Source organism: Uranotaenia lowii, chromosome 2, assembly GCF_029784155.1.
Source record: "Uranotaenia lowii strain MFRU-FL chromosome 2, ASM2978415v1, whole genome shotgun sequence".
Taxonomy (NCBI): domain Eukaryota; kingdom Metazoa; phylum Arthropoda; class Insecta; order Diptera; family Culicidae; genus Uranotaenia; species Uranotaenia lowii.
The window spans coordinates 50,933,385-50,947,887 of NC_073692.1; the positions used below are offsets into that span (position 1 = coordinate 50,933,385).

General features: G+C 36.4%; 1 protein-coding gene across 1 annotated transcript; it reads right to left on the reverse strand.

The window, feature by feature from the left end:
• Nucleotides 1-4,726: 4,726 nt before the first annotated feature.
• LOC129741876 (uncharacterized) lies at nt 4,727-5,670 on the reverse strand. The gene is made up of 2 exons (XM_055733688.1): nt 5,073-5,670; nt 4,727-4,986 (listed from the first exon to the last, which is right to left on the reverse strand). Exons 1-2 carry the CDS (start codon nt 5,652-5,654, stop codon nt 4,792-4,794), a joined length of 777 nt encoding a protein of 258 aa, XP_055589663.1. The 5' UTR covers nt 5,655-5,670; the 3' UTR covers nt 4,727-4,791.
• Between the last annotated feature and the right edge of the window lie 8,833 nt (nt 5,671-14,503).

A 14,503-nucleotide genomic window follows, 5' to 3' on the forward strand; every position in this document is an offset into this window, starting at 1 on the left:
AAATATTTGCGACCTTTTCCCTTCCTTTTGCCGTATAAAACTCCTGTCCTGGAAGCTGCTTGTAGTCGGCTTTGACGTAGGTTTCGTCGTCCATTACCACGCAGTCAAACTTCGTCAGCATCGTCGTGTACAGCCTCCGGGATCGCGCTTTGGCCGTCGTATTTTGTTTATCATCGCGATTTGGAGTCACTACCTTCTTGTAAATCGATAGTCCGGCTCGTTGTTTGGCTCGATGCACGGTTGTAGACGATACACCCAGTTTATTTGAGGCATCTCGGAGAGAGAGGTTAGGGTTTTGCTTGAAACTACCGGCAACTCTCTTTATCGTCTCAGCGGCTTCCGGTTTTCGATTTCCCCCCGATCCAGACTTCCTAGCTGTCGACAAACGTTCCCCAAACACTTTAGTTACATTTGTAACCGTTGATTTGGCAACTTTAAGCGATTTTGCCAGCTTTGCGTGCGTGTAGCTCGGATTTTCGCGATGCGCGAGCAAAATTTTGATTCGCTGCTCTTCTTCCTTGGACGGCATTTTGACAACTGAAGAGTGAATTCCAAAATCAAAATAGGAGCAACATTCTACACACACATACCTTCAAAATGAGGGGTGTTCAGGTTTTTTAAATGCAAAATTGAAAGAAATACGTCAAGTTGATATTGACCATATTTTGACCGTATCACCCTTTAAAGCGTGAGAATTGCTGTTTCACTGCTAATTTTAGCAACATTTCTTGAATTTATAACTTGTTTCTAGGACGATCAGACGTCGCCTCTCGTGCATTTTTTCTGTTTTTCAATGGGCACTACAGTAGAACACTTCCACGCATGGTTATCCGTTTTTCTACGAGCGGCTTGAAAAATGCAACTCAGTGAACGTTTCGTTCTGAAACACTTGCCCAGCAGTGCTGAGACGCCGCATCTGTGTGCCCCTGTGGGAAAACGATACAAAAAGGTGATCAAAATCGTTTACGCCAAAATGAAGCGTTTTAAACCTATGGATATTTTACCTACATTATAAGATGAAGTAAGTGAGTTTTTGATAAAAGTGATAATGTCACCTAGTAGTGAGATAGAAAAATTATTTTTTGTAATTTTCATTTTAGAGCTTTCATGTCTTCAGCAAGCTTTTAGATTGTAAAAAGTGTAGTAATTTTGTTCAAGACGTCAACATCGTAGAAGCTAACCATAGAAAGTTAGAAAGGATCAAAAATGAAAAAAAAAAAAATCAAGATTTTCAGTGTTTTTACGATATCTTTTCAGGCAGAGCTTCTACATGCATGATATGTTTGAGAGAGTTTTGGCTCACTCAAAATGAATCAGTTTTGTAAAATACACTTAAAAAGGATATTTTGACTCAAATGAGATAGGGGAGACGGATACTTAATCCCTGGGGATACCTGATTCCTTCTCTATATCTCGAAACAGGAATGCCTTACAAATATCAAATGTTCTAGAAAAATGTGCCAAATGAAACAAAACAAGAATATTGTTGTTTCAACAAATTTTAAACATTGTGTTTTTAGAGTTATTGAACTTTGTTTGAAAAATTTTACAAAATGTGATTTGAAGATCTTTTTTTATCACTTGAAAATGTTTCTGACATGAGAAAATTATAATAAAAGTTTTTATTCCAAAATGTCAACCGTTAGAGTATAATTTGAACTTCATTATGCCATATTTTCAAAGCAATCGGAAAATCTCTGTTTTTTTTAAGGAGAAGTTTTCCAAAATGTATGTTTTGGGTATAATTGGTCCCTAGAGTCCAAAATGATATATTTTTCTTCTGATTGAATCGAAATCATTGGTAATCATGAAACTACTAATATTTGTCCAATCAGAAATGTTATCCACCAATTCTCTGGTTAAAACGACTAAAAATACTGTATTTATCTAAAAACCAGAAAATTACGCCTTGAAGTATGCAATGACTCTAGGGTTGTAGACAAACTTTTGGAATTTTATTTGTCTGAAACTTACAAACTGTGAAATGAGAACTAATATGGCAAAAAATAGTTGACGGACCTTTTATCTTCGGATTTTACTAGATTTTTGCCTTGGGTCAGGGCACCCTACAGGATCAAGTCTCCTGTAACTTGAAAATATCACGTTTTTTCCCAAGCAACCAAAAGTCTCGTTAAAAAGATCGAACACAGCTTAATCAGCATAATCAATGTGTTGAAGTTCCTTTTATTCAGCCCAAAATTTAAGTTCTTATTCAAACTTTGAAGTTCCATTACAGATTTGAACGGCCTTCTATTCAGCCCACAAAAACGTTTAATCAGCAAAAACAAAAAAATAATTCTCCTCTCCTCTCTTATTTTGGTCATCACCAGCCCATGTGGTGCTGCCGGTTTCTCGGCATCCATTTTTATTCCTTCCATCACCTCCCTCATTTGATCTTTCTTAATTGCTTTGTTTTTAACTTTGTTCGATGCATGCCGGCCCGCACGCCAGTTATGCTACACAATTATTTGATTCGCTTACTCAAGCAATCAGACAACCTAATGGAAAAATTTAGTCCTGGTACAGATTTGAACCCCATCCTCCGAGATGATAGCCGAACACGCTGCCACGACGCCACGCCTAGATGTTGCCTTGCCGGCAGCTAAAATAGGAAGTGGTTATAAGCTTCCTAAAATACCCGCAAGGGCAACCAGCGGCCAACAGCAAAGACGCATGTTAATTATTTCTAAGAAACATTACGAAACGGCGTATAAATCAATCATCCGTTAAAATAATATCGGTTTTAAAAAAATGAAATTCCATGTTTATAACTGTTAAGCATAAAATTATACAAAAACTTGATTTTATCTTGATATTTTTTTAAAAAACAATCGTTTGCGAGTTAGCTTTAAGTTGTTCTGAGTTGAAGCTTCAAAAAAAATTATACATTTCAACAATTTCCAAGCACCAAAAAATGATTTATTTATTATATGCCCTTTTGTGATGTTCGTTCACATTTCATATTCATGAAATGGCGGACATTTCTCAAAAAAGGCTATTTGAGGAACTTTGTGGAACTTCGATTCCATAGAAGGCTATTTGAGATCCAATTTGTAACTTTTATTCTGAATGATGCGATTGACATGTCCCAAAAAAGGCTATTTGAGGAACTTTTTGGAACTTCAAGTCCATAGAAGGCTTTTTGAGGAACCTTTTGTAACTTTCATGCTCACATTCGAGAAAATTTGGTACCAATTCCCTTTGAAACCTTTATTCAGCGAAATTAGAACTTTGGAGGAACGAGTTTAAGTAGATATGAGACTTTTGGTTGATTGGGTTAGTCTCACAAAAATGCTTCTAGTTTATCTACGTGTTCATGTATCTTTCTAACTTTTGAAGCATATAAACTTAAAATTCCACGCTCTCGGAAAATACAAAAGACGGTGAGTTGCAAAATTTTCCCAAAAAGATATGATGAAAAAAAGAAAAAGGGATCCAATTACCCACATTCTCCCCTATATGAAAAAAAAACTAAGAAAAAATAGCTGATTTCAAACAACTGTATGTTCCTATTACGGGTGAGTTTGATAAATGTTTTGGTTGCATTTAATCAGGCAGCATTTAAATTTATAAATATCTATAGTTTTCAACGTAGGGCCGTTGTTTTTGTAGCTTTATGATTGATTCAAGCTAGTAATTTTTAACGGGTCTAAGGGCAAATTAACCTTGGCCACAACCACATTAATTGCTTCCAGCGAGATTCACACGAAAGAGTAACAATGATTGGACATGAGACGGGGAAATCGTAGTGATATCTAAAATTCAACAAAATTATCAGCTTTAACGTATACTTAACATCAGTGTTTACCATTATCAATTTAATAATACGAAAATATCGCAAAAGGAACTGAAATATAGTAAAAACATAAATATGGAAAATTAAATTTTATACTTATTTTCCTGTGATATTGCATTCTAAGAAAAATAAGGTTGATATTCGAAATAAATCAAATGGTTTACAACCTCTTGAAGATATTTTTTTGTTTGTTTCCGATTGATGAAAATAAAATATCTCCTGTTAACTATAAAAAAATTACTCAGTACTATCCAGGAAAAGTATTAACTTGCAACTTGGCATTTCTCCCCATGTCTGCTTGTCCGGTGTAGGAGAGTGCATTTTGTTTTCTACAGCGCTACCCCAGCTGTGCGGAATGAGATAAACTACTGGTAAAAAGAGGAATATTGACAAACCTTAAGAGTGAGCAAGAGAAGGTCTGCTAATGAAGAAAGTTCACTTATCCATAAAATTCTATTGGGCATTATCTATAGGAGAGATCTGAGAGCTTCGCTCTCACACTTGCTGTCCGAGTCGTGATCTGCGGAAGAAAATCGCACTTGGAAGCCGACGGGAAAACAGTGTTCTTTTTTCTCTTCTCTTTATTGTTTGGGAGAAGCCGAAGAACCGTCCTTGCAACAAACTCTTTAGTAAATGAAAATATGTGAAAATTTATCAACCTTCTCAGGAAACGTTTAAAACTTCCTTCCTTCGATCAACTAATTTGAACAAACTGAATGTACAAATTTGATAGCATGGTAGGCGTCAATAGTTTTAATAAATGAAACACTAGATTGTGATATTTTTTAGACAGTAACAAATTTCTTTTAAATGGTACAAGTTTATGAATGTTTTAATTTTAAATTTATGAAACCAATAAAATGTTCTTTATTTTTAAAGTTGTGTTCATTTCACGATTGGAATTTGCACAAATTATCATAATTGAAAGAAAAAAAAAATTGCTAAGCATTCCTCTCTTCTTTTGGTCGATGTTTCAGTTCTAGTTAGGGTGCGTCTCATGATCCAGGTTGTTGTAAGCATTCGTAAAACTCTTCCTTAGCCGTCTTAGCGTCAGCTCGCACCAGATCAATGACATCGATGAAACACTTATGGGCATAGTCGGCTCTCAGGATTCCGGTATTGTAATATTCGTAGAAGAATTCTTCGACTTTTTTAAACATATGAAATGCGGCGTTAGTTGTTGTTGGTACCTGCAAAGCATTAATTTTTATGTTTAATATGCTCAATATCAGCTTTTTTTTAAATAAAATATACCACATGGTATAAAACTACTTACAAATCTAACGAAGCAATTAACTTGATCAAAAATATCACCAATTACATCATAACATTGATATCGAAATTTAGTCTCCAGCTCTTCAATTTCGGCGTAGAAATAGGCTGCAAGTGATTCATTAAGCGAAAACTTCAGGTTGTCAATTTCTTCGATCAAGGTTTCGCTGCACTCATTAGCTTTCGCGAAAGCTTCTTCTCCGATTGTGCGAAGTTTTTGTGCGGTAGTCTCTAAACACTCGCTCACGATATTATTTGCTCCCTGTATTTCTTGATTCACGTTTTCGAGGATTTCCGAAGAGTTGTGTAAAATATCATTCAACAATAGCTTGCCTGCATCCAAAATATTTTGGTACAGAACTGAGATCTGCCTGTCAATTTTTTCAAACGCGTTATAGGTCTTGTGGAAATTAAGCTCAAGTACTGGCTGTATTTTCAAATAAATTCCTTGCGCAAGATCCCACTGCTCCTCAAACGCCTGATGGGAATCTAGTTTGGGATCGAGCTTCAGATGTCCGAAAGGTTCGTCCGGATAGTTCGAGGCTCCGGCTAGAGCAACCACGGTGAATAGCACAGCGATCTTCATTGCTGTTTTTCCCGATATACGATACGGTCTGAATGTACGAGGTCCGGTAATTCTATATTTATAGTCTGTAGCCTTTGCAAGTGATCTTGTTGAAGACCTATTGGGAACAGTTTTTAATTAGTCTTGATTAGGACAGATAAGGAAAAATTATGGATTATCAGAAGAAGTGGTACCTAAACGATAACTAAAGTCTTAAAGTCTGGTGCACGCGATTTGTCTAGCTTAACTTTTATTGCGGATGCGGATGAGTCATATGTATGAAAATGATGTTTAAGAAATGAACTTCAACAAACTTTATATGTATCAAAGCGTATCAAAATTTTGCTCGCGCATCGCGAAAATCCGAGCTACTCGCACGCAAAGCTGACAAAATCGCTAAAAGTTGCCAAACCAACCGTTACAAATGTAATTAAAGTGTTTGGGGAACGTTTGTCGACTGCTAGGAAGTCTGGATCGGCGGGAAATCGAAAACCGGAAGCCGCTGAGACGACAAAGAGAGTTGCCGGTAGTTTCAAGCGAAAACCTAACCTCTCTCTCCGAGATGCCTCAAATAAGCTGGGTGTATCGTCTACAACCGTGCATCGAGCCAAAACACGAGCCGGACTATCGACTTACAAAAATGTACACTCAGAAATGAAAAAAATATTAAATTTATTTTTATTTATTTATCCTGTAATTTTTAGGTGATTAATAAGTTCAGTCACTAAAAAATATGAATCGCGATACTATTTTTTATGCACTGGAAACATTTCTCCTTGAGAAATCATCCAGTGCATAAAATTTAACTCCGAAATATTTCAATCTGTCATGCGGTCGTTTTGTTTTGATTTGAAACGAAACTCGCACCTCATGTTTTTTTTCTCCAGATTGTGTCTCGTTCGGGTGTTCCGGCATGTAATCAGCCGGATTAAGAAAGGGCAGCCATCGATTCGAAAGCCTCAACACTCAACAGTAGCATGACAAACCTGGATAGTGCAGTTGATCTCTATCCGCTGCGAAGGGGGCTTGAATATTCCAGGAGGTTCAAATTCAGATAAAACCGTTATAGATGCCCGGAATTAGCTTTTTACGAAATTGAGCAATAGAAATATACCACCATGCAAGACATCGGTAGTGCTTTTCCAATCAGCACGGGCCTGTTGACGGTAGGTGATGATATTTTTAGTTATGAAACATCTTGTAGGGAGTATCCAACATTTTTGTGATATAATGCTTTCCTCCTTTATAAGAGCTGTAGTAAAAGAGTCGAAATTAACCTTGTCCATTTTTCTTTCTCAATTTACAGGTGGTTGCCAAGCAAGATTAAAAGTAGTCACGAAGTCACTACAGTTTTGTCTTGTTCCGATTTTCTTGTCGCAAAGTGTCCTGCCAATGTTAACACAATTATTTATAGAGGAACACGATAATCATTCATCATGAAGGGTTTATTTATAATATGAATAAAAAAAAAGTAAATTAATTTATTATTTAGTATTTATTATTTTTCCACTGATAATTCTTAATATCAATAATAATTCATGAGGTCAACCGTCGATTTAAAATTAATTCTGTTTATGACCACCAGATGTCACTGTCGTAGATATTTCTCAAAATTTTAATACCCGAGATATTTCTCGACGAGAAATATTTCAGTTATTACACACCGAGAAATAACTCTGGGAGTGGGCACGGTGAAGCTTGAAAAAGCATGAAAAATAATATATTTATATTTTTTTCATTTCTGAGTGTAGTGACTCCAAATCGCGATGATAAACAAAATACGACGGCCAAAGCGCGATCCCGGAGGCTGTACACGACGATGCTGACCAAGTTTGACTGCGTGGTAATGGACGACGAATCCTACGTCAAAGCCGACTTCAAGCAGGTTTTGGGACAGGAGTTTTAAACGGCAAAAGGAAGGGGAAAGGTAGCAGGTATTTTCAAGCACATGAAACTGTCAAAGTTTGCGAAGAAATATCTGGTTTGGCAAGCTGTGGCTTGAACAGCAGCATTTTCATAGCTTCCGGGACTGCCTTTCCTGAAGAAACACGGTTGTTCCGTACTGTTTTGGCCGGATTTGGCATCTTGCCATTACGGTTAAAAGGCCATAGAGTGGTACGCCGCCAACAACGTGCAGGTGGTTCCCAAGGACAAGAACCCTCCCAACACGCCAGAGCTCCGCCCAATAGAGAAATACTGGGCTATTGTCAAGAGGAAAAAGACCAAAAAAACTGCAGTTCAAGGCAAATTGGCTTTCTGCGGCGAAGAAGGTGGACAGGGTGGCTGTACAAAATCTGATGGCAGGGGTTAAGCGTAAGGCCTGGCCATTCGGGTTTGGAAAAGCGGAAGCATAACTGAATATTTTTCCTGAATTTTATATAAATTAAACTTGAAAGAGAAATTTAAATTGATTTTTAAATACACGATTTCACCGATTTACACGCGTTTTCCCTTGACCAAATTTGGACCGTATCACCCTTTATTAGGAGACTTTGAACTAATTTTAGAGATTTGCAAATTAATAAAAATTGCTTGAAAACCCAACTTTTTTGCACCGATCTTGAAGAACAAGAATTTTTCTAGAATAACATGTTTTAAAAGTGTCCAGCAATTTCTCCAAATTATCAACGAAAAAGGCATATTTCCAAAAAAAATTAATAGATTTTTTGTGATTGTGACGACACAGTCAGTACCAATACTATAGCAGGGCTACCTTGGCACTACCTTCTTGAAATATTCCTTGAACAAGAATTGCTTCTTCGCATGATTAGACTTTAGATAAGAAAGCTCTTCAACCTTCATCAGCTGTTGACGAAGTGACTTTGAAAAAAAAATCACCTGTGACTGATTCGTAAATAAAATGTGGTAGGGTGAGCCGAAAATTTCTGGAATAAATCCGATCTTGCTTAACTTTTAAAAATTTCGGTGCTATGGAAAGGGATCGATCATAGGAAATACAATAATTGGAAACAGTGGCAGTACTGTGTACACCCATAGAAGAGGTAACAGAAATCCAATGCCTTTTTAGCAAATCTCTGTGCCGATAATGCTCTGAAATGTGCACTGTGCCGAAGACGGTATGTTTGAAAAACCGTAACTGGCATAAGGACTCGGCTTCCAACCAAAATTATGCATGACCACTACATTCAAGCGAAACAAGAAAAACATTTAATGGGATTTAGTTCCTATTGGATAATCCATCCCAGAAACAAGAAAATAAAATTAAAAACCACAGCGCCGTGGGAAGATTCGAACTCATATCACCATTCAAATCGTCTTGCCAGTCCGACATCTTAACCAGTGTACTATTTGAGCTTCATGCAGGACGAGGGCTGTTTTTCATAGGCTTTCTGCCACCGATCAATCACAAAAAAAAACGCACGACGGAGGCTTCCCGGCGTTTGGCCTCCTTTCAAGGCATTCCTTTGTCTTGCGATGGAAACGGGAAAGAGAACGGGGGTGAAGGAACGGGAAACCTATTGAATGAGAACTGTGTTTGCTTACTACCTGCTATTTGCTATTACATACACACGCTACATATACACAGCTGCTAAAGCCGGGCAGCTTGGCCGATGGTTGTTTGCCGGTGAACTGAAGGAATGTTTTTGTTGTTGCTTTTGCTACATACACACGCACAGCTTAGCCGTGGTTGTTTGCCGGTGGATTGAATTGAAGCAATGTTTTTTTTGTTGCTTTTACTGCATACACATGCACAGCTTGGCCGTGGTTTGCCGGTGCTGGTGGATTGAATTAGAAGGATATTTTTGTTGTTGCTTTTGCTACATTCACACGCACAGTGCTCGGTTCGCTGGCTGCCTGGTGTTGGCCGGTTTTTTTTTTTTTAAATATGTCTTTATTTGTATCAAATCATGATTACACTTATATTACATTATTGCATTAAACTAGGTGTTCAGCTCAATAATGAACTGTTCATAGCCCTATAAGTAACTAGATTATAAAAATTTATTTATAAGATTTTAATTTGCTGAGCGCAATCAAGTTTTTAATGTAGGAGAACATCCTGTAATAGCAAAAATATTTTATACTTAAAACTAAACACTATCTTAAAATTAAACTAAACATAAAGAGAACGAATCTCTGCGATGGAAGACTGCATCGATTTGCCTCTGAAGTTGGAGATGATTTTGTTGGCCATCTCTTCGATAGATTCAATGCCTGCAATCCGATGAAGATCTTCGGTGCTGTGCCAAGGTGGAAGCCGCAAAATCATTTTCAGAACTTTGTTCTGAATCCTCTGGATGACTTTCTTCCTCGTCGCGCAGCAGCTAGACCAAATCGGAACTGCATACATGATCGCTGGTCGGAAAACTTGTTTGTAGATGAGCATCTTATTTCGCAGACACAACCGGGATTTCCTGTTGATGAGAGAATAAAGAGATTTAGTGTATTTATTACATTTAGATTGAATATCTTCAATGTGATTTTTAAAAGTAAGATTCCGATCAAGTATAAGTCCCAAGTACTTCACGTGATCAGACCATTCTAATGAAACCCCATTAAAAGTTATGGAATGATTTTCATTAGGTTTTAAAAAATTTGCTCTTGGCTTATGGGGAAATAAAATAAGTTGAGTTTTGGAAGCGTTAGGAGAAATTTTCCACATTTTCAAGTAATTCAAAAAGGAATTTAAATTTTGTTGCAATCTACTGCGTACCACCCGTAAATTTCGACCTTTTGCTGAAAGCAAAGTATCATCAGCAAATAATCTTCTACCTTTTCCTTCTGGTACATCAGGAAGATCAGAAGTAAAAATATTGTATAAAATTGGCCCAAGTATACTGCCTTGAGGGACACCAGCTCTAATGGGTGTCCTTTCAGAGCATGAATTTTGATAGCTTACTTGTAAGGTTCGGCTAGTCAAATAATTTTGAATAATTTTGGTGAGATATACAGGAAAATCAAATCGAGCTAATTTAGCTACTAAACCTTTGTGCCAAACACTGTCAAAAGCTTTTTCAATATCAAGAAGAGCAACACCAGTTGAATAACCTTCAGATTTGCTAGCGTTAATCATATTAGTTACACTCAAAAGTTGATGTGTAGTAGAATGTCCATGACGAAAACCAAATTGTTCATCAGGGAAAATGGAATTCTGATTAATGTGAATCATCATTCTATTCAAAATAACTCTCTCAAATAGTTTACTTAAAGATGGAAGCAAACTAATTGGTCGATAACTTGAAGGCTCTGAAGCACTTTTTCCAGGTTTCAAAATTGGAGTTACTTTGGCATTTTTCCATTTATTGGGAAAATAGGCCAAGTGAAAACATTTGTTGAAAATTTTAACTAAAAAATTTAAAGTGCTTTCAGGCAACTTTTTAAGAAGAATATAGAAAATCCCATCTTCCCCTGGAGCTTTCATATTTTTAAATTTTTTGAAAATCAATTTAAGTTCATCAATATTTGTCTCACAAGAACTTTCAAATACATTTTGCTTAGAAAGAATATCATCAAATTCTAGGGAAATTTGAGCATCAATTGGACTTACAACGTTTAAATTAAAATCATGAGCAGACTCAAATTGTTGGGCTAATTTTTGAGCCTTTTCTGAATTAGTTAAAAGAAGTTTATCCCCATCTTTCAAAGTAGGAATTGGCTTCTGGGGCTTTTTCAAAATTTTAGTTAATTTCCAAAATGGCTTTGAGTAGGGTTTTATGTCCTCTACTGCTTTAGCAAAATTTTCATTACGAATGAAATTTAAACGACGTTTGATCTCTTTTTGAAGGTCGCAATAAATTAATTTCAAATAAGGATCTCTAGTACGTTGATATTGGCGTCGACGAATGTTTTTCAGTCGTATCAAAAACTGAAGATCATCATCAATTAAAGGTTGATTGAATTTATGTTTAACTTTAGGTATTGAAGCGGCTTTAGCATTGACTATTGCAGTTGTCAAATTTTCTACAGCCAAATCAATATCTTCTATTGAATTCAGTGGAACGTTTACATCTAAATTACGTTCAATAAAATTCATATATCGCTCCCAGTTAGCCTTTTGAAAGTTAAAAGTTGATTTTAAAGGGTTTTCAATGGGACTTTGGGATAAAGAAAATGTTACTGGAAGGTGGTCTGAATCGAGGTCCGCATGAGTAACTAATTGACTACAATGCTCGCCTAAATCCGTTAGAACCAAATCAATTGTGGAGGGATTTCTAATTGAAGAAAAACAAGTATGCCCATTAGGATATTCAACAGTATAATAACCTGCAGAGCAGTCATTAAACAAAATATTCCCATTTGAATTTGATGAAATATTATTCCAAGATCGGTGTTTTGCATTAAAGTCACCAATAATAAAAAATTTAGATTTATTTCTGGTGAGTTTTTGTAAATCTCCCTTCAAAAAATTTTTCTGTTCACCGCTACATTGAAAAGGCAAATATGCGGCAACAATTATAATTTTCCCCATAGAAGTTTCTAATTCAATTCCAATTGTTTCTAAGACTTTTGTATTGAAAGAAGGAAGAAGTTTAAATTTGAGACGACTATTGATGACAATAGCTACACCCCCACCTTGTCGATCAAGTCGATCATTTCGTAAAATTTTAAAGAAAGCATTGCTTTTCAAGTTATTGTCTGGCTTTAAAAAAGTTTCAGTGATGGCAGCAATATGTATGTTTTGAGTTTTCAAAAATAAAAAGAACTCGTCTTGGTTAGCCAGCAAAGATCTAGCGTTCCAATTCATAATATTTAAACATCTATTTGGATCCATGAGGGAATCGTAAAGTCATAATAATTTTGTTAGCATAATTAAAAGAAGTTTGGAAAGCTTCAAACATTGAATTTGCTTTCAACATAAGTTGCATCATTTCCATTAAATTTTGATGCAAAAATTTTAATTTTTCCTCAGTAATCTCACCCAAATCAACAAAATTGTTAGAATCAGAAGAGGAAGGAGAAGAAAAAGTATTTGAATTTCGGGGATTTTCCCAAGCCTTCGCATGAACGTTGAGACTTGGTTTTTTCCCATTTTTATTAGTTAAACCTGAAGAGGGCAACCCATTTTCAACCACCTCTGAGAACGATAAACAACGAGTCTGGGGCGCAGAATCAGCCCAGGTAACATTAAAATCACTTCGGGTATTACCCAGCCGTGATTCCAATGTAGACCGAGGCTGAATGCGAACAGGCAGGTTGTTTGCCGGCCCGACGTGTGAAGACGAAAAAGAGGAAGGAGGAGAAGAAACTTTTCTGGAAACTTTGGGATTTTTCCTAGAAGCAATAATTTTTGCCCTGATGGGACAGTCTAGCGAATTCGAGGAATGATTACCTGCGCAATTTGCACACTTAAAAAAATTCTGTTTTTGGCTTATCACCACCAAAAAGGCATTTAGATTTTTCATGATCGAATGAGCCGCAAAACATGCATCTGGCATTCATTCTACAATTTTTAGTGCCATGACAAAAAGCTTGACAACGACGACATTGCGTAATATTTTGAAGAAAATTGGTAGAAGATTTACGAAAAGGTTCGAATTTGACTCGACAATGAAACATAAGACGAGCCTTTTCAAGAATTTGCAAATTATTAACCTGATCCTTTTTAAAATGGATCAAATAAAGTTCAGGAGCAAAACCAACACTACTGATATTATTCGTGTTGGTTCTTTTCCTCATTTGAATTACTTGAATTGGAGAAAAACCTAACAAAGAATTTAATTCAGCTGTGATCTCATCCGGTGTCTGATCGCCAGTGAGACCACGAAGTACAACTTTAAATGGACGATCACTTCTAGTGTCGTACGTAAAAAATTGGTGTTTTTTATTATTCAAATAATTGTTATCTTATTTTAATCGCCGCTGGGATATATTCTTATTTAATTTTTGGCATTTCGGCGAGTTGTGAAAATTCAAGGTAGAATATTTAGAAAGAACATGAAAGTATTATAGGTGGAAAGATCAAAGCTAGAGCGCTTTGGGTAGAAGAAATTGAATAGTTGGTGAAAAATGTGAGCAGGGCTTTTGTTGTGTGAACAGCTTTTGAACTACTTGCGTGATTCTTTGCCGCGCGCCGTTTCAATGTTGATAGGAAGCGATGAAGAAACCCATCGCATTCCTACCCACATTGAAACACGGACGGGTCGAACACATGTGAGATTGTGTCCGACCGGGCAAAAAATCACCCAAGCAGCGCTCACATGTGCTGTTCTATTGCTAAGCCAATTCTATCGATGCGTGCTACTTTTTCAGGTACATCGGATGGTTGCTACTTTTGTTTTTCGCATATTATCCATCCGATGCCTTACTTTTTTGCCAAATGCATCGTGGTGAATTGTGTTGTAATTTTTGTTATCCCATTTCCCCCCTTCTTTAGCCAAGTGATTCTGTTATCTTATTTTCTTATATTCATATTTTCTTATATTCATAATACTTTCATGTTCTTTCTAAATATTCTACCTTGAATTTTCACAACTCGCCGAAATGCCAAAAATTAAATAAGAGTATTCAAATAATTTAAAATTTTTTGAAAATCATTAAAAGATTCCGCCAATATACGAGCAGTTCCCCTTCGACCGATCTGAAAAGAAATCTTCACATCCTTGACGGAAGTGACGATTTCTTTTCGAAAGGCATTGAAGTCAGGAATCGTGACCGTTATTGGTGGAATCTTTTCGTTTTTAAGAGTATAAGAAGAAGAAGAAGGTTTCTTAGTACTCTTATCAGAATTAAATATGAATATTTCCTCATCACCGATGTTATGAAGGACATCGAATGAATTAGAAATTTCAACTTTTTTGGCAGATGGCCCTGGATTAGGTTCAGCAATCCGTTTTCTTCCGGCCCTCGAGCCGGCCGAAGACTTCCCCATGCTGGAAAGAAAAGAGAAAATATGAATAAAAGAAAATGAA

Excerpts from the sequence above, each read along its gene's own strand:
- LOC129741876 (XM_055733688.1), bottom strand. The coding sequence starts at position 5,654 with ATGAAGATCGCTGTGCTATTCACCGTGGTTGCTCTAGCCGGAGCCTCG. Across the intron at positions 4,987-5,072 it reads TTAATTGCTTCGTTAGATTT|GTACCAACAACAACTAACGC; the intron begins GTAAGTAGTTTT and ends AATGCTTTGCAG.